The 21,145-nt window shown below is 38.0% G+C and overlaps 1 protein-coding gene across 4 annotated transcripts in view; it reads left to right on the forward strand.

Moving 5' to 3' along the window:
- The first annotated feature begins 3,431 nt into the window (after positions 1-3,431).
- The window catches only part of CCDC141 (coiled-coil domain containing 141), a 62,016-nt gene continuing 44,302 nt past the window's right edge, over positions 3,432-21,145 (forward strand). For 2 of the 4 annotated variants that reach the window (XM_019007559.1, XM_019007560.1), the window contains exons 1-5: positions 3,444-3,832; positions 9,389-9,621; positions 11,119-11,241; positions 18,248-18,439; positions 20,037-20,145. In XM_019007559.1, coding sequence (XP_018863104.1) covers positions 9,520-9,621; positions 11,119-11,241; positions 18,248-18,439; positions 20,037-20,145 — 526 coding nt within the window. In that variant the 5' untranslated portion in view covers positions 3,444-3,832; positions 9,389-9,519. Of the gene's footprint in view, positions 3,833-9,388; positions 9,622-11,118; positions 11,242-18,247; positions 18,440-20,036; positions 20,146-21,145 lie in introns of all 4 variants that reach the window. The other 2 variants (XM_033516133.1, XM_015635561.2) reach the window with 2 other exon arrangements.

Genomic DNA, 21,145 nt, shown 5'->3' on the forward strand with positions numbered 1-21,145 from the left:
TTAGTGCTTTGCTTGAAACAGCATCCAAAGGCTGCAGTGAGCCACATGATCAATGAGCCTTGTTGGCTTTTTATTTCCCCTCGTTGCATGTGGCCAATTTGTTAGGTAGCTGCTGTTTGCAAGCATCATTTCATGGTGCATTGCCTCTGCAGAACCAGCCACACATGAAGAAGCCAGGGCATTTGTTCCTGCAGGTGGCAGAAATGTGAACTATTTAAGTGATTTTGTATTCACTGTTAGCTGTTACCTCTTTTCTAGGTATTGCTTTGTCTTCTGGACATTTGTCAGAGGTATGCCCACGTCTATACCACTAAAGTCTCTTCTTCAGCAGCAGTTTCATCAAAGACTTTGCAAGTAATCCAACAGACATTTAAAGGGTTTCTTCATTGTTTTCAAAGAAGTGTTTCCTTTTGGGATGAAATGGCTGGTACTGTCAGTGTGTGTTGGGAGGGGGTGAGAGCTGCATTCCCCACTTCACAGAGTTACTAGAGAGGAAACCTCATCAATATTAAGGAGTGGCAAGACATTATAGTCATGAAAATCATGCACACACATGGAGAATATAAAAAGCACAGCTGAAATAATTTCCATCATAGAACACTGTGATGATGGGGTTTTTTCCCTATATAGAGCAGTGAGACCTGAAGAGCAGTAACAAGCAAAAAAAGAAAGGTGGGAAAACAATTTGGTGAATGGTGTGTTTCACATACAGTGACAATATTTATAAAAATCTTTTGGCTTCAATAGGTGGCCTTTAATGTTTTGGAAGATGAAGCTTATCCTTTGAAGTCAATTAATCAAACACCCTGCAAAAAGAAGGAGTATTCACACAGTGAGAAAGACTAATGTAAAGAAAGGAGTTTAATTACAGGATACTTGTCGAATACCACATGAAGTGAACAAGTGCACCTTCTGGAGCTGATCAAGGGTCTTGTCCCTGGGATCTGCAGACAAATCCAATAAGGACATGCTGATAGATCACCACTACAGCCAGCTGAAGGTAATGATGTTCTGTGCACATCTCTGGGGAGGAGAGGCTTGTGGTGATGTTACAGCACTGGCTGCAGTGGTGTGGAGAAGTGTCACCTGTCTCTGGCCAGACAGCCTGGGCTGCTATGCTTTTGAAATCAATCCCTTTCAGGACCCTGGGCTGTGACAGAAATCTTCCTGAAGCAGCTCCCTGTTCAAGTGCACTTGCCCAGGTCCTGCTCTGTGTAGGGCACCCAGTCCTGGTGCCCAGGTGAGACAAATGTGCAGAACACCAAGTTAACACAGTTCTCTATGCCTTATGGTCCCAGCTCATAGACAGGCTGTTGGGTCCTCTCATGGGAAAAGAGTGAGAACACCTTGGATTCTTGTATATTTGTGTGTGGAGAAGGAATAATTCCTGGAACAGTAGAGGCCCAGCTGTGAGCACACTCCGGAGTAGCAAGCATGGGCAAAGATGACTGATGGCCCATTATGAGGTTGAAGGACATTGCCACTCCCTGAGAAGTGTTTCAAACAAAAGCTGAAGCTTGCATGATAAAAATGAGAGCTTTTTGCTGTTACTTCTTACCCAAGAAGACAGCTGAAGGCTCCCATCCCTACCCCAGCAGGTGTAGGGCAGTGGGAATGACCAGTTCTCAGTAACCAAGACCTACAGAGCAGGTTCAAACCCTCAGAAGAAGGGAGGAGTACACCTCAATTTTCAGGGTCTGGAAGAAGAAATCAAAAACACCAGATATGACACAGAAAAGGTAATGCTGTTCTAATGGTATTACATGGCATCAGCCTGCATTCAATTTCCCATACCCAGAGCTTTTTTGCAAAGCTAGACAATAATAAAAGCCGCTCCAGAAGTATTAAAAAAAACCAAAGAACCAACCACTTTGGGGGTTTAATTTCTTAAAGTTTTCCACTAGGATAAACATACATTCATTCCAGACACAGGATTACACCATGGTGTCTTGTAGTCCACACCGTCATGCAGGCAGCTCACTCATCACGGCGTCCCTTGGAAGCAGCATGAGGAGCACTGATCTATGTCAAGTCTCAGCACCGAGTTTCTGTCCCTTGAACCTCTCCTTTGCCAGGTACCCACCTGCTACTGCAGACAGCAGCACTCAGATCCAAGGAGCTGGAGCACCCAGAACAAGGAAGAAATCACCTGCTCCTGGTGATGGTGTTTTTGCTATGGATGGCAAACTGTGGTTCTGAAACATGCAAATCCATCTTCACAGCTCTTTGGTGTTTCACCAGTACTGAGTCAGGGTGGAGGGGGGAAGTTTCCTTTCGTTTTTGGGTTTTTTTTTTTAATTAGGCAATGTTTCCTAGATTTATGTGGTACATGAATTCTGAAGTGTTATATGCTAACCTTTGTAGAGTGAAGGCTCGCCTAAACTGGGAGTATCCTTGGGTAAGTAACCATTTGTTTATCAGAGCTCCAGGCAAATAAACTGGAGTGGATGGGGCTGGAATTCCAAGATTTCCTCTCCTAAGTATGTGACAGAATTCGGTATTTACCTGAAAGGGACAGGCAGGACCTGGTATGTGCTCCGTGTTTGAGGTATCAAGGTCTGGAGGAGGGCAATGTGTGACCAGAGGAATCCTTAGCAGTGTCTTCACTTCAAGAAGCAGTTATACAGGATGGACTTATCTTCTTAAAACAAAACAAAGCATGCTATTTATAACCCCACTGATAAATGACTTTTAAAAAAGGATTCTCAAAAAGATTCTTGTAGTTCTCTAACACCTAAAATTCAACTGCCCTGCTGAATATTTCTTTTCTGGATAAATATCAGAGGTGTAAAGTAATGTTCTATTAGAAGTATGGCTGGGAAGCATACTTTTCCAAACAATAGCAACAATATGGCTTTTATGTTTTTGTGTAGTTTTCATGATTGTATCTATTTAATTAGTCTCCTGTTAACTGAATGGCTTATCGTGATCTTTTTGCATCACTGCTTGATGATTGTGTTTCATAGGTCTGAACAGAGACTTTTCACTCTTAAAAGATGGTCCTAAGAACCCAGGTACACTGCTTGAGCACTCTGAACAGTCTGTGATTTTTAGCTGATGTTTTCATCACAAGTTTAATACATACAACTGTATTTATGTATAAACATTAAAAAAAAGTAAACTAAAATAGTCTTTTCATACAACTGAAATGTAAATGCAAGTTCAACATAGAAAATAGAGACATGGGGCCAAAGTGCCACCATAATAAATTATCTTATTAGTAGTTGTAGTTTGTAGCTACCCTGAGAGTTTGATGTAGATTACCAATCTGTATCTTAATCTTCCTTCTTTACAGAGAGAGAGTAGCCTGTCTCACATCTATATTTGGTGCAGAGTGCATACTCCACTGTGCTAACACACCACATCAGGAAGGAATTTCAAATGCTCCCAAGGAATTTAGTAACAAAAGTCCTGTTGGCTTTCCTTACATGCATGGGCAAGGGAACATAGTAATCCCGTGTAATAAACTCTTGCTGCTGCTGCTGGAGCCTGAGCACCGGACTAATGAACCCTCTGATGTCTCTTCACCCTCCTGACAGAGCTGAATATCCCGGGCCACCGTCTTTGGTGCCAGCCTTTCAGCTGGGCTGAGCTGTGTGTGTGCCACCTGTGAGCTGCTAGAACGGCTCCACTTGTGTGTTCTCCAGGGCAGAGCTCCGGAGGCTGTGCAGCTTTTGTTTTGGACAACACCCAGTGAGACAGAAATGCTGAGCTTCTCCAGGGGCGCTGGTGGGGTAAGTCTGTTCTCCGGCTGATTCCGAGGGAACTGGAGAGCCTCCCTGCCATTTCTGCAGCAAACTGAAGAGGATGTGCTGATGTCTTCACCTGGAATGTGAGAGAGAATAAGATATGATCCCTTTGCAATTCACACTTGTGAACTGTTTTCTGTTTTGTTTGATTTCTCTCACCCCATTCAAAAGTTAAAATTTTCACAGTCTATATTTTGCCATTGTATTTACACTCGAATAGTCATCAAGTCACTTCTTTCTTGTCTTTTCTCTAGCTGTCACTTTAAGGAAAGGTGTAAATCCAACTTGTATTTTTTATTGTCTGTGATAGCAAAATCAAATTAAACTTGCTAAAATATATAATAGCAAGTAACTAATGTGTTTCAATTTGGAGAAATCTGTTCAGATTGTTTGACTTTGAGATACAGATGTTAATCACTCAGAGCTGTCAATGGCTTCAGAATTACTGCAGGGGCCCATGCTCCTCTCTCTTTTCCTTTCCTCAAAGTGCTTTTTATCTTCTTCCTTCAGTTTATCATTGTATGAAACCACCTCAAAGTTATCTGCAAGTCAAGAATCTGAAGAACTTTTTTTTGCATGGGATTAGTTTTAACAAGGAAAGGAACTTCTTTCTGAAAGCACTAATGTGTTAATCCATTCTCAGAGTAAGAAATTTGTTTTGCTGTAGGGATTCTTTAAGCAGAGAATCCAACACCTCAGTTTTTTGTGCTGTCCATCTTGAATCATATTCTAAGATAACAAGATATGAAGAAAGCAGATTAGATAAGCACATTACTGCCAAATTTAGTTGTTGTTTATTTATTATTATTATTATTTCTGTATTTCTGAAAACAGGATGGTTATACCTTCTTCTAGAATTCAAGCCTGATAAATATATGTAAGAAGCAGTCCCTATGTGCTGCATACCTCTTTATCTTGTGTATAAGACTAATAAAGAACTGGAAGACAATTTTTTAAATAACAGATGCTAGGAAGATTGGTGTTTGTTTATATAACATTTACAGTCTGCAGCTGTACATTTAAAGGTTATATGAGCTTTCTTAAAATTAATTTGGAGGCTGAAGTGACATTTAACCCTAGTTAAATTTGCTGGATCTTTTCTATCATTCAACAAATAATAGAGATTTAGGTACTATTTATTATTTACAGGTTCTAGGTACAAGTAGCATGTGTACTTTGTGGAAATCCTCTAAGATCCATAAAAAGGGATACAGGGAAGAGCAAGCTTCAGGATGAAAGAGCAGAACATGATAAATTGATGACTGAAATGTTTCAGCTGTCATTGCTCCCCATGTCTGTTTACTGTATGGGTTTTTTTAAATGTTGTTGTCCTTGGAAGCAAACAAATAGTGATTTTTGCTCTTACCATTGCACTGAATTAGCAGTGTTAAGCTGTTTGCTGGTTTCTTGATCTCTGCTATACTGCTGGTTTTACAGTTTGCAGTGTTGCTTTCTTTTCTCTCACAGAGATGTTCAGTATGACAGGGATAACTTTCCTTTTGGTATTTTCTCTGTTTTGTGTGATGGTGCTTTTTGGGAAGCTTTTTCTTTTCTTGCTGATTTCTCAGTGTGGTGTGAAGTGTCTTCAGGACAGGTGATGAAGGAGAAAGAGTAGAAAGGTTTTTGTTAAGGTGATGCACAGGAAGAATGGGAATATACAAGAATATAGTTCTTCACTATAATTAGATGTTTTAAAATAAAATTAATCTGGAACTGTTGTTTCTGGAACTGAAACAATACTCCAGGCTACACAGACTGTGCTCTTGAAACTTTTTGCTGGAGAGAAGCAGGTTCTCAAATCCTTGGGCACCTTTTCACAGCCATTTCCTACCCTTAACTGGGACTTCTATTCTTTCTCTTTCCATGGTGGCAAGGACAGGACAACATCCTTTTGGGACCCAGGATCCTTCCTGGGCTACTTTAGAGCCACTTTAAGTTCCTGGGCTCTCAACTGACAGGGAAATGCCTTCTGCCTGTGCTGCAGCTCTTACCTACCTAAAGTTAATGTCATTAACCCTTTCTCTCCCTCCTGCCCTGCTCACAGCTCCTGTCCTGCCTCCAGAACTTGGCAGCAGTGACCCCTCACTGCTGTGGGGCAGCCAGGCCTGGGTGGGTGCCCATCGCTCCTGGCTGGGAGCCCTGCTGGGGCTGTGGAGTAGCTCATGCTGGTCCTTCCCCTGCCTCTGGATGCAGGAAGTTTGTTTGTGCTCAGCCACTCTTTGTCCTGTCTTTCTGGCCCTCAGTAAAAGAGGAATGTCTGCAAGTGCCGTGGTTCCCTTCTGTTTTCTGTCATCCTTCTCTCCAGGGCAGCTCTCTGCAAGAAAACTTCCTTCCATCTCAGTGTTAAGAAACAGACGATGTTCCAAGCTGCTGTTCCCCACAGGCCATCCATGTACAGCCTGACCTCTGGGAGCAGGCACCTCTCTATCCCACCTTTGCCCCCTGACTGCTGCCAGGATGGTTCCTATCATTCTTGGTTTGGGGTTTTAGGAATACTAGGTTAGAATTTCAACCAGTTTGTCACCCTAGAAACATATTCAACCAGTGTATGGTAAAAAGGAACCTCTTCCCTGGAGGAAAACATACCTTTTGCTCAACACTCACCCTTGATGTGAGCTCCATGGCTGTTTTATGAGACTGAGGGACTTGCAAGACTGCTTGCTTTCATGCCCTCATTCCTGATGATACCTGGAACTGGTCCCTACTTGAAAGGTGAGACCATAGGAACCAGTACAAAGCAACGAGCACAGTCTTGGAGAGGACTGATGTCTTTGTCCCTGCTTCAGGCGGGGCTGTGGAAGCAGTGTTTATTGGAAGCACCTTTTTGCAAGCCTCATGAAGCCCAGATGTCTGAGGGATGCTTCCTCCCCTTCTTGGTTGTGTATGCCTGTTCTCCCAGGAGTGAGACAAGGAAGAAAGAGGAGACCCTCTACATTTAGAAACCAGTCAGAGTGAAGGACCTTGAGTCTTTGAGGCTGCAGGGAGTGAACTTTGTCTTTCCTGGAGGCATTTTCATAGTGCACTAATAGCTCAAAAGCTCTCAACAGAAAGAAACTCATCTCCAAGAAATCAGACCCTTTTTCTCTGTATTGCTACCAAAACTGTGATTAGCATGCTTTGCTTGCTACACATGAGAAAAACCTAAGGGTTGAAAATGAAGTGAATTTTATCATTACCTCTCAAATCCTTTTTTGTGGACAGTTGTTCCAGATAATACATGGCATTATTTACAATAGAGAGACTTGATCTTTTTTTCTGCTTTCGTCAGATTGGTTCCTTTGTTCCTTTGTTCAGTTTTCTTGTTTCCTGTGGACAGCTGGTGAATGTTCCTTTCTTCTTGTCATTCTTACTCTCTTTCACACAGCAGTAGCAAAAGGAAAATATTTCTCTCTCCTGACACAAATAGCCCGCCTTTTTCTGGCTGCTACCAGGAGTTTTGTTTGTTTCAGACAGAGGAACAGACAGATAAGTAAACAAGAGAGAGAAAGGCATGCTTGTTAAATTTTGTTCCCTTGGACACAGCTGAAACTGCTCATCATGCAATGCCAAAATCCTTATATTTTTCTCCCAGGGTCTAAGACATTTCTCCCAGTTCTAAGATATGTTTTGATTCCTTGATAACTTTTTGCTGTCACTACTCTGATGTTCCCCTGTCTCTATCTTCTATGCTTAGCATAAAATGAATAAATACAATATCCATGCATTTGTTATCATACGTTCTGAATCACTTGTCTTGGTTGTTGCCAAATTTGTTTATAGTCAACTTCTTGAGTGAGGCATTTTTCCTTTATTTCCAGCTGTCAGCACTATGAAAAATGATACCTCATTTAACTTGAGTGAAAAACAGCTCTTATGTCTGGCTACCCCAGGGAGATGATGGATTGGCCCAACTTGTGCCATGAAAAAATACACTTAGAATGCTCTTCTGAGAGAACAAAAACTCAAGGACATAATACCAAAATTGGTTTGCAACTCTTTTTGTAAGAGTAAAAAGAGGTTTAGCTGTTTTTTCCTAATTAGTTTTTCCAACAGCCAAGCGCTGTTTGTCCTCCAAGTGCAGTCCTGCCTGCAGGATAAAAAACCCAGGTTGCTTGTCTTCTGGAATATTTTTTTGGAAGCTGGAATACTTAGCAGGTTTTGTAGAATGGGTCTTTCTTCCGGCCAAACCAAAATAGGTCTCTCTCATATTTCAGTTTTGAAGTTTTATTTAGGAATTCTGTCTTCCAGGTTTTGTGTTAGGATTAAATATCAAATTTTTGTTCTTCCATACTTATTACAGGAACATATACAAGTCCTAAGGAGATTTGTCTGTTATTTCAGTGGCAGGGTCCCTGGGCCTCTTTAGGTCTTGGAAAGAGTTTCAGAAAACTGTGTGATATTTGTTCCTTGGTTGGCAGCTTGAGGGTTCATGGTTGTGTTTTGGCAGAAGGGATGGATTTTGCTTTTCCAAGCCCATTTTGTTCAGCACAAACCACAATAAAGGGCTTCTTCTTATCCTGTTTGAAACCTATGGTTTGAAGGTGGTGCTCAGATTAAGATTATAGTCTGCTGATAATTGAAGGGGGAAGAAGTGAATGAACAAAAAAGAAAAATCCCACCTTGATACATAAAGTGAAATTTCCTGTAACTACCTTAAGTTTCTTCTAATCCAAACTATTTTAGAATTTGCTTCCAGATCTTGGTTCCATTGCAGGTGTGCATGTCCTTGTATGCAATTAGAAATCTAATTTATATAAAAATGTATTTAATTGTTACATATTTTTAAACAAATCAAACAAGCAGATGCTTTAGGGGAGACTTATGCATGTATTTTCTTGGGTGGAATTGTTTTTCCAGAGCCTAAACACCAGTGTCACTTTCTCAGCTGTTCTGTGCAAGGAAACCCAGCAGCTGCTCTCACATAGTGTGGGCTACTTGTGGCATGCTTTGGACTAATGGCAAGAAAATAAATATGTCAGACCAATATTGTAATCTAAACGTGTCTAATAATTCCCCATAGTAAATGAAAAACTTTAGCAGTGTTTAAGCAGCTTTTAGAGAGGTCTTGTGCTCCTTCAGAACAAAATGAAGACTCTAGAAACAATTTAAGATTAAATTGAAAAGCAGGTAATTTGTCATAATCTTAGGAATCAAATATTCCTTAAGAGTTCAAGGTACTTGGGTTCCTTCTCTGATTGTTATGGCCACTATACCTTTAAGTGTTTTTGGATTTAAAATCCCCTGTTTTGATTTAGAATTTGACTTATATACACATCCTTATCCTGTTTAAAGACTCTGATTCAGCGGGAGAATCATGTTGAACATACATATTCAGTAACTAGTAAGCGAGAAAGTATTTTACTGGTATAATGTGAAAATGTAGATTAGGTAGTTGCATGTTTGAAACCTGGTAGCACTGGGTTTGTCAGTATAGAATCAGTGGTAATTTTTTTTTAGCTGTTTCAATTTGAGAACTCTTTTTGATTTGGTTAGCTGGTGTCAGGTGATGTCCATGGAAGAAACCCTTCACACTTCAGATTGTGACAAAAAAGAACAGGCAGCTTAATGCTACCAAACTAGGGGTGTGTCAAATCTCTCTCAAGAATGATAAACTCAGTGGAGTTGTCTATTTTTAACCTCCTGTTCTTTCCTTTTGGCAGACTAATCAGTGTTAGCTGAGCAGTTTCCCTGAATGAATCCAGGCGACTCTGGTGCTGTCTGAAATGAGCAGTGGACCCTGAGAGAGAGTCTGGAGTCTGCTCTGATGTGAGCAGTCCCTCTGTGAAACACCATGTCAGATGAAGCCAGCTCGGAGCAGAAGCCTTCTACAACCACAGTCAGTTCGGTTGCTGTGCAGGCTGGGGATGCCAGCATTGTTATAGCTGTGCTCAAGGTAAGGCAGCAACTGCTGGCATGTCTGCTCTTGTCTTTCTGCTGCTCCCTGATTAACACTCCTTCCAGGTATTCTGGGTAGGAGTAGCTAGCATAAAATGATAACACAAGGCCATCTGATGAGTCAATACCTAACAAACTTTTCTTGGAAGTTAACACTTGTTTCTGTTCACAATTACTCCTGGTGGCTTTTGGGTTGCTGGCATTTTTTTTTTTTCAAGTAGGATAAATAACTTGGTGAAAATATGTAGGGTCTTAGAGGGAAGAAATTCCTCTTACTTTTTAAAAAGGGTTAAATGAAGAATGGCATTAAAATGTGTTTAAAGCACGATGATTGTAGTTAAGCCTCCATGAGTTATTTTAACTTGTATTCAGCAATAACTTTACACCACAAGTGACTCTATAAACTCCACAGATGAGGTATTTTCTGTGGGGAAAAAACTTAATAATTTAATATTACATAATAATATTATAATAATTATATTATAATAATTAATATTAATAATAAACTTAATATTTTTGAAAGCTGTGAATCCACAGTCCCACATGTCTCAGTAAAGCCCTTGTGTGCAGACAGTTGTGCTTATCAGTACTGAAAGGCCTGTTTTGTGAGCCCACACCTTCAGTTAGCATAAAATTCAACATTGGGAATAAATCTGGATGCTAGCAATGAATCCCAGCTGGAATTTATTGGCAGTTTGATTTTTCGTTCTCCAGGCAGCCTGGAATATGTGCTAGCCTCAGCCATTAGCTTGTAACGCAGAACAAGGTGATAATGAGTTGAGTTGTCACCTAATTTAGGTGATTATTCAGGATGGCTTACCTCAGTTGTGGGAAGGATTTTTTGTGGTCAGTTTTCACCCTTCCTGTGAGGTGGTCTGCTATTGCAGGGGAGTAATTTCACTGCAAGGAGACTCAAGCTGAGGGTGAAGTCATTCACTTTTCCTCCCTGTGGTGTGGAACCATGCTAGCTTCCAGTGACAACACAGCTTCGGTCCTTAACAGGGTCCTTTGGCTCCTGTTCCAAAGGCTGCTAAGTGTCCCTGCTGCTACTTGTGCAATGTCTTCTTCCATGTATTCAGTACAGAGCTACGTTGGACCGATGTGGTAGAAATAGGATCTGAGTCCATGGGTTTTGCATCTGCTGTAATATATTTGTTACTTCTGCTTGCCCCACTCACCCAGCAAATTCACTCAACTATCTGTGTCATCTTCAGCTGGAAGGGGAGATGAGTCAGAGAAAACATTTTGTTTCATTGTGATAATTTTACTCTTCATGGGAAAAATCGATATTTGGAACACCTTCTGGAAAACACTAGTCTGGGATTTTGTTACCTTTTTCAAATGAAGTTTATACTGTATTCTCTGTGACTCTGCTGTGTGTATGGTCCCTGTGCTCCTAGGACCATGGAAAGTATGTGTGAGCTGAGAGTCTGTGTGAGTAAATAAATGAAGGAAACCTTGTGTTCTGAAAGCTGTAATTATTTCCTTATTACAGTGTGGAAAATGGGTGAAGCTTCAGCTAGCTGAATCAACACCAAATATATTAGAAATTGGCAGCAATCAAGATGAGACTAAAAAACTACTTCAAGATCATGAATTCCTCCTGTCCAAGCTGAAGGTAAGGTGTGATAAGACCATAAAAAATTCCTCAGATCTTTACAGTTCAGGTCCAACAGCTGATGTAGCTGCCTGTGCCTCCTATTGCTGTATGGTGATCAGGTTAAACTCCACAGAGAAAAAAATATGTTCAGCCTTTGTAAGCCTGAAGTAAATATTCCACAAATACTTTAATTGAATCTTAATTGATGTAAATTGCATTGGGGATGATATTGTAAGATTAAAACAGTTTGTCTTAATCTAGAAATATTTTAGTTAAGTAACAGCCCTAAAATCAGATTTTGGCATTCCTGAGCAGATTATAGGAATGGTGGCATTTGGGCAGGCTTGCATGGAAGAACTGTGTCAAACATGTGGATGTTTGACACTGAGAGAAGTCTGAAGTCACCTAAAAAGAAGTTTTGTTTTAATATTCTGATAGGGCAGTTTGACTTTATATATGTAGACAACTAAATTACTCTAACATCTTTGAAGCTATGAATAGTAACTTATCTATTTAACTTTTAGGGAGATTACATAAACATGAGATCTGAAAGAACAAACATGATTTGGACAGGATCAAGGATTTGATTTAATACCAATGACTATGTGCTTCCCCAGTCATGAAAAATACCCAGTGAGTGTGAGGTAATTCAATAGAATATGTAGAGAAAGTAGCCAATACACTGCTTTGTGGGGATTTTGAAGAGTATGAGGAATAGAATTATGGAAAAAACCCACCAAACACCCAAAACCAACCAAAATACCCAAATCCTAGAGAGGTGGTTTTGCTTTCCTTTTGTATGCAAGTGTCTCATCTTTATGGTCACTAATCCAATATTTGGGAGTTCTTGGAACAAGTTCCTGTATCCTGTTTGAGCAATTCAGAATTAGCTGAGTGCTTACATACAGATGTCAGGAAGAAGCTGATTATTTTTCTCCTGAATTTCAAATTAGTGAAAATTTGAAGGGTGGAAAGAAAATAGAGTAATTCCCATCTTTGAAAGAAACTCCCATATTTGTAAGAAAAACAAAGTTCAAATAACATTTTACTAACAAGTCAAATCATAGCAGAAAATTTATTATGCATAAATATTAAAGAATGCTTCTCATCCAAATACATTGGGAACAAATACAATTATTTTCTGTTTTATGCCTGTGATCCTTGCAAAATTTGGAATTAATTAATGAATAGCCTGTAAAAGAATTAAGTTCAAAATGACTACTTTTTCCTCAATAGTATGAGCTGTGCTAATAAGGGACTGCAACGTTGTAATTCTTCCTGGCTGTGCATTTTTCAGCTATGATCATTTGTGACCTATGGTAAGCTGTTAACACTTGTCAGTAATTACTTAGTCTAAGATCACTAAATCCACTCGTAAAAAGTTTTTCCAAGATGGATTCTCAGTTTTTAAATATTGTTTATAGTAATTATTTTCCACTTAGTATTTGATAATGAATTATGCCTTAGCTGTGTGAAGATGGGCAATTGTTTCTCCATTTATTTTTTATTTTTACAAAAAAAAAAAAGGAAAATAAATCCCGACAAATACCCATACTTGATAAGCACATGCTCAACTTTGCTGATTAGACAAACTCAATTCAAAATTAAACTACTGTGCAGGTCAGGGAAAAACTCTTTAATGAGTAATGATTCAATCACTAAACTAGTTCTGCTTAAGGCAAGAGTTAGATGATTCATACTAAATACATCTTCAGAATCAGTAGAGATGAACCTATTGACTTTTTGAAGATAATTTATGGAATAGTTGTTCATTCTGGCATTATCCCATGTTCTTTATCAAACTTGTTCCAGGTTTTGATCACCCCTTTGCTTTTTAACTTCATTATTCTCATCCCAGTATATTAATTGCAAGTTATAATCCAAATATTCAGGCCAATTTCTTTTGTCAGCTTAATATGTTGAAGATTCACAGGTGTAAGGAAGGACAAAATCTGGCACAGTGATCAGTTTACAGTACTTGTGGTGCTAGAGGAAAAGGAATGTAATCCAGCTCAGTATTTCAGTTTTGATTTGGCAATGCTAATTGGGTTAAAAAAGCCCAAACAAACAGTTGGACACTTATTAAGGCAGATGGTACTTTAAACAGGAATTGGAATAGATTTGTTGAAAGAGAAAACAATAATTTCTAGAACATTTTTAAAATTCTTTTAATGTTCAAATTATAGTGATAAAAAATTGGTGTGTGATCTTCAGGGCCATAGGGAAAGACATATCCCCAATACTTTACTCTGATAGAATATACTCCACCATATTAATTACTTATTTACATTTGTTCCATTAAATTTAGGAATTGGGAACACCCTACTACTTAAATAAAAAGCAGAATACAACTTTCGAAAAGGGCCCCACTTCAAATGTTTATGGATTAGGAAACAGATGTGTTATTATTAATAGAGCTGAAAGAATAAATGTTGAACAGGAAAGATTATAACTGAGACTAAACAGAGAATATCCATACAATGTTTACATCCAGCTAAAATTCCCCTCAGTAGTCTTATCTAATATCACCTGGTTCTAAGCTAATATATTCTGTTTCTGTTTTGCTGAATCAGACCATACCAGCGTTGTTGAAACCATCAACTTCTGAGATTTCATGCAAGTCTCTTTCCCCCTATCTGACTCACCCTTCTTTAGGTAACTTTCAGCAGGTTTATATGTCCTGAAAACACGTATATGTACATTTGGATGTCTCATTCTTCACAATTTAGAAAGAAAAATGAGAAGAATCAAACCTATAAAACCTGGGACAAAACTTCCAGGAGGTGAAATGATACAGACTGCACTTTGCAGAGACGTTCCTCTGCCATTATCCTGTTATTTCCAACAGAAGTGCTACTTGGAGATAACATTTCTGAGTGCTTGGGTCTCTCAATATCAAAACTTGCTGGATCATCTGGAGGAAAAAAAAAAGAAAGAAAGAGAGAGTGCGTGTGTCCATAACAATGTTAAAATTCCCCATGAGGCATTCTTGGCCTGCTTCCAAAGTTCTGGTTTTTATCATGAGAGAGACTGTGGCAGAACAGCCACAAAAATGCAGTGAATCTAGCCCATAAACTTAAGTTTAAAACCATCATCACTATTAATTTGGCTCATGAACCTGAGGATTGCTCCTAATTGTTTTATTTACTTTAATTCACAAAGCATAAATTGCAAAACATTAATTTATATGCTAATAGCCAAGAGAAAAAAAATTAGAAAATGAGATTCTTCAAAAAGCACTCATATAATACGCTCATTTTTTGTGTTTGATATCTTTTAAATAAGCCTTTCAGTTATTTCAAGCAAAAATGTTATCAAAATGCTTATTTTCCGGTAATTTTGTTATGGAAGAAATTATTTGTTAATATTTTCTGAATTATTGGCAATTAGTTGTTGAGGTGCCCAACAGTACAATTAGCAGCAAAGATCATCTGCATTTATATCAAACCAGAGCTGATTTTTCGCAAACGATTTGAACAAAAAAAAAAAAAAAGAGGAAAAGTTAAAATGTAATAAATATCTTTTCTTCAGTGTTAGTTCAGCTCATTCATCACTTTCAATATTTGTATGAGCAAAATAATATTTGTCTTGAAGTAGCTTTATGACTATTTTCTATTTTCAAGGTAACAACTGTGCTGTATAATCTCAGCACAGCCTTTTTGCACCAACTAAAGGTTAATTTTAGCAGCATCTCAGTGCTAAGAGAATGGGAGGGTAGTTCACACCTCTGAAAATTCCGAGTTATGTAGTCAGTGTACAGCAACTCTGGAAAGGCAAAAGATCATTTCTCCCTCTCATTTCTTGTTCTTTTAACAGAAGGAAAAGTACCCAAATAATGGACTGTGAACAAATTAATACAAGAGCTGTACTATCCAACACAACTTACCTAAAATGCTTTTCTGTCTTTGTTACAATACCAGAGGCAAATGTACCCCGAGAAGGAGTGGGGGGAGAGGTGTGGCTGTGCAGCAGCTGCATCACCAGGCAGCAAAGCATTCCTGCTGCAGGCCTGGCATTGCAGCCAGCCAGCATCCCCTCTGTCCCTCTCGACCAGAGCATTGCTCCCTTTAAGCTACCAGAGCTGCTCTTCTGCTAGGGCAGAATTAGACTTATCATAGAGATTTAATAGGAATTGAAATTGGTCTTTGTTTTTAGAGCAATGCTCTTCTGACCTGGTTTTACTGACGGCAGCAGAAGTTGGATGTTTGCACGAGCTCCTTTTTGACTACATGCTGGGAATTCCTTTTATTGTCTAGCTTCATTCCAGCTTCTCAGAGTCCAAAGTCTTCTATTTTTTTTCCTTTTTCTGTTCACAGGGAATGAAACATGAGATTCCAAAAATGTTTGAAATAATTTTAAGTCTTTAGTGGAAAGCTCTGTTAAGTTCACTCAGTAGATGAAAACCTCATAAAAATTTTTCTTCTTCATTAAAATTATTTCTGTGCAATATTTTGTTTTTCATAAGTCTTTTTTTTTTTTTTTTTTTTTTTTTATGGAAATGCATATTTTTTCTCTTACTAAGTTTGCCTCTAGATCAAGAGACACAAGTTGGAAAGAAGGAAATACCAATTGGATATTAGGGAAAGAAAAATTTGACCATGAAAATCAATTAATTCTAGAACAGGTTGTGCAGAAAAGCTCTGGATTTTCCATTGTCAGGGATATTTAAGACTTCATGGGCTAAGTCCTTGAGTAACTAGAGAAAGGGGTTAGATGACCTGAAGAGTCCTGCCCAAATTATTCCTTGACTGTGTTGATAAAACACTTATATTTCAAAGATAAAAAGTAGAAAATTTCAGTCTACTTCATTTAAAACAAACTATTCACATATGTAGTATATAGAAACATAGTTGAGGATAATTTTTTAAAAATTCACAGTAACTAGTGGCTTTGACAATTGTGGGAAGCATAATTTTAAACTCATGGCAATAAAAACTTAGTATCACTCTGACCACCTTAGGCAATTGAACTGTTTCTCAGACAAAGAGTAGTTTCCTGTAAATATTTGTATTTCTTTTTTAATCTGTCTTCTCAAAAAGTAACTCTTTCTGTTGCTGAGGAAACAGACAGCATGACAGCTTGTTACACTATATTGGTTTTTTTGTAGCATTACAGGAACTATTATTTGAAGGCAATCAAATACACACGCATTTTAAATGAGTGAACCATATTCAATCCATGCTAAAGAAAAAATTAAGTCTGTATTTGAAAACTTCCATTAATCAGTTCTAAATATTAAAAACTATTACACATGAACAGTTGCATAATTTTTTTTCTTTTTTTGTAACTTTATGCACACTACTTTTGCATTTCATTAAATGCAGCAGGTTGGTTTGCTTTAACCTTCTAATTTTCTTTGGTTGGATTTGAATTAATCTCATAGTAACTGAATTTTAAAAGATGCAGGAAGCATGACTGATAGTCTTTGAAAACTATCTCAGTTTTCTCTGTGTTTTAGGGATTAGCTGTGCCTCACAGCTAATCAGTTACTAGAAAACAGAGCCTACTTGTCAGGGATAAATGGTAATTAACAGCCTGCTCAGAAAAAGGGCTTCTAAAAGAAGAAAATATGCTTCTGGGTCTGGTACCATTTGTGTAGCATTCATCTTGAGTAGTTAGGAAAGATTTAGCATTTGAAATGTCTTATAAATATGTTGAAGCACATGTAATATTAGGATAAAAGCATACCTAGTTTTATTTAAAAATATAAAATGGTCAGCTATTTAAAAAGATAGTCTTTGCCAAGAAATTCCAAGTGGAACTACTTCAGATGTCACCTGCTTTTCTACAGTGTATTCAGAACAGCAGTGAAAGTGCTCTGATCAATTTGGTAAAATTAACCTAGTGGGTTAAAATTTGGGTTTGGGTGTAAAATTCTGAGAATATTTTACCTCTTTTGTTTTAATAACAGCATTGTCATGACTATAATGCTTCTCATTAATTGTTATTAAGATGCTGAGTTAGTAAAGAGATTATCAATATCTCATATATTCATTTAATTCCTATTGTATTTTACAGAGCCAGCCTAGAATGTTAATAATATCTCATGTTGGATAATTAATGAGTGCCACTACTTTTACAGAGTTGTTGTGCATGTAACAATTTTATGTCTCATCAAGAAAGAAACATCATAAAGACTTCCCTTAGAGTGATTCACTTTATCAACTTTTTATCCACTAGTATATGAGTGGCCTTTTAAATTGCCTAATAAAAAATTCACATTACATATTAATTTGGTAGCACCTCTAATAACAAAAAAAAAGTGATGCTTTATTAATTCATGCTCATAATAAAACCCAAGATGGGGGTTGGGAAGAGCACAGAACAAATGTTAATCAATTTTTCTGACACACTAAAGATTTGTAACATAAGCTGGAAATGGATCAGCAGTTATCTTCCTTGTGGCGAGATTAATAAAAGGAATGGAACACAGAAGAATTATTTTGACAATAGAGCATTATTATTTGTTGTCCAGCTTGAGCAATGCAGCAACCTGAACTTGAAACATTACATAATTTAGGTGTGGTTTTTTGGAGAATATGTTATTATGTTCAAACCACACTTGTCTGGATTGCCCTGTAGTCATCAGAAACTTATGATTAAATTACCTCACAAATTTCTAAAACTTCTAATGTCCAGTAATGTAATATGATGACATATGAAAGAGGAATCAAAATATCTGCACTGCTACCACTTTAAGGAAGACAGAGTTGTGTTTATGGAGATGTAAAAACATTGGAGTGTAAATATTAGAGATAACATGATAAATAACTCTTGTTTGTATGTGAATTTTATAAAATTATTGCCTCTTAAGAGCAGATGAAATTCAGAAGCTTTGCTATAAAACATACAGAAAGAGCTGCACTCCAATCACTAGGAACTGGAAATAAAGAAGGAGTAGGAGGTTTGTGGCTCCTGTACAGACCCACTGTAAAAATATCCTGATACCAGTATCAGCACAGTGTTTTGGACTTTGTATACAGATTTCTTAAATTTGGTTTGTTTTGGTATCTTTCCTTCTCAGGCTTTGGAAGACAAGGTGTGGGACCTGCTGCATGAAGCAGACAAGGTGGCAGAGGAGAACAAAGAAAAGAGTCAGGTTTATGATGCCATGGCAGAGACCCTTGGGGATGCATGGGATGCCCTCATCATGATGTTAGAAAAGCGACAGGCACTTCTGGAACTTACTTCAGTGTTCTTTGAAAACGCTCTGCAGGTTTGTGTTTAAATCAAATATGTGTTAATTTGTAGCCACCCTCATCTTACAGGTACTCTGACCACTGTAATTTTAATGTGTTATATATTGTTCATTGTATTCCTAAAGGTTGAGGCAAACAAGAAAATTAAAATCTTGGGATGCATCCTTCCTTTTCCACCTTTTGGAGAGTACACAATGAAGCTGAACAAAAAACCAAAATGTAGACTTTGAGAAATATTTTAGTCATGATGTCTCCCAAATTTGTACTTGACAGAAAATGCCAGTGAAAAGTGGAAATGGACCAAACCCTAAAATATGTATTTCAGTGGCTATGGACATTCTGCAGAATATCTTTCATTCCTTATGTTTAAAATTACTTGGCATTGAAAGAATTTATTCTCAGGTGCTTTCACTAATGCACACCGATGATTGGTGTGAGAAACAACACTCGCTTTTAAAATTTCAAAGGTTCATTAAACCTTAACAGAATGCAACAAAAAGACTGAATAAGGTGAAAGAGCAGCACTGGGAGAGTGGAACTAAACCCCCACATGCTCCCTGTCAGAATGGCTGCTCCCCTTTTTATTCCCCTGGGGGTTGCATCAGGTAACTCTGGTGGCTCCCAGAGTCTGCCAGGCAGCTCTTCTTCACAGCCCATGGGAGCAGACTGCTTTCTTGCCACTTGGTTGGAGGTCAGGTTTGCCATGCCCTGCCCCCTGGTAACAAGCCTGCCCTCCTCCCAAATGCCCAGGCTACCATGGCTGTCCAGTGGCAACAACACAAGGGGGAGGGGAAAGGGGCTATGTGGAGAACAAATCACAATAACGTAACTATACATCAGTGAAACTTCTCTTAACGTAAGCATGATATTAATCCCTTAATTGTGAGAGCCAGCCATCACATTACCCATCTATAACACTGGTCAGTGAAGGTTTTGCACTAAAATATCCATAAGCCTAAATACATAAAGCAAACATTGGTCTAATTTGACAGTCCTTTGCCTGAGACTTTGATGTATAGATGGATACAAAAGAACAACTCTGTGATTGCTGTTTACCCATTTCTCTCTTATCCTAATTCACTGATACAGACAAAGAGCTAAAGAAGAGAGGGATTCCATACCCTCTAGGTTTGTGCCCACTCTGTGTAGCCAACTGTCCCCACATCCTGGAACTCCAAGAGTTTAATAATTCTCCCTGATAATTTTGTTTCTATGGTATGCCAGTGCCACCTGTAAGTTGCAGAAACAGCCATGGGATTATTAACTGTCCTAAGTCCGAGATCAACAATCTACCAATTATTGTGTCCTGATCATCTGTATTGTACAAAGAAATTAGATTTGGCATAAGGCTTTGTAGGAAAGATGATTCACAAAGTGGCAAACTGTAATTACAGATTGTGTTAACTAAAATCCTTCAATCAATCAGTACCTCAAAGGAAAAAACAGTTCAGGTGTACAGAGGCCACAAAGTATCTGTATCTGGCAGTCACTAAAAATGCCTTTCTCCAAGAATTTACAATTGTTATGAACTTTCACAATAACACAGATTATGATGTAGTTACACAAAACAAAATTACCGTGTGCTTCTCCCTGTCCTTTGTTTTCTTAATGCAGTTTGCTGTTAAAATTGACCAAGTTGAAGATTTCCTGAAAAATGCTCAAGAGTTTGACAATATTGACTCTTTGAGAGAACTTCTTCTGCAACAGGAGCACCATACAAAAGGTACAAAGGTATTCCACTCCTGAGAGCATGTGGTTGTGCACTGACTTCTTGAGGGAGTAATTTTATTCTTTCTGTGCATATTTAAAAAAAAAATCTTGTAACAAATACACAAATGTTCTATTTGGAAAAACATAATGGTGAGATAGATTTTAGCAGACTTGCTGAAAGATGTGAAACTCATGGTTTCAAGCTAGCCCTTGTACCTCCCCTCCAACAATTTTCCTGCACATACCTTTGCCCATAAAGTTTCTTCCATGTGAATTCTTTTTCTTTATTCAAGCTTCCATGTGAAGCACCTTCTACCATATTGTGGCACATTCAAATCAAAAAGAGAAAAAAATTTTTGGAACAAATCTCATTGTGTGGTAACTTCAGACACCTTTACAATTCCATATGATTCTGTGTTATTTAAAAGTCTTAAAACTCCATCTTTGTCATTTTAATCAAATTTTGTTATATGATTACTAACACTTGGCAGAATATCAATTAGAGTTTATTATTCACCAGTGGAGCACTAGCTAAAATATTTTTAGCTACCTTGAACATTAGGTATTCTTCCTGGCAGGCTGAATAGAGAATCCAATTTAGATAACTCTAATATGGGTTTTGGGTCTTGCAAACTGATCTTCATGGGAGCAAAGTGATCACTGCATATCAATTTAAACTTGAAGAATCTGGCAGGAATTTACTGCTGAGAAGACAGTCTATGACAGTAAGGATCAGATTAAATGAATTGCCAGAGAAAGACTGCTTTGATGGCAATAAGCCTTTCCTCAGATGGGGAAAAATGGCTGAAACTTATTGACTTCTTATACTGCCCTAAAGTAAAATAAAAATTTTGAAAGCTGATATTGAGCTTTTTGATAAAAGCAGTGTTTTCTGTAAGAATTATACTATCTACCCACTCCAAAGAAATGTGGCTGAAAATACAACCCTGAGCAGTATGTGATAAGTAGTTTATCATAAATGTTTATCACTCTGGAATTAAAAAAAAAAAACA

The sequence above is a fragment of the Parus major genome, chromosome 7 (genome assembly GCF_001522545.3).
Source record: "Parus major isolate Abel chromosome 7, Parus_major1.1, whole genome shotgun sequence".
Lineage (NCBI taxonomy): Eukaryota > Metazoa > Chordata > Aves > Passeriformes > Paridae > Parus > Parus major.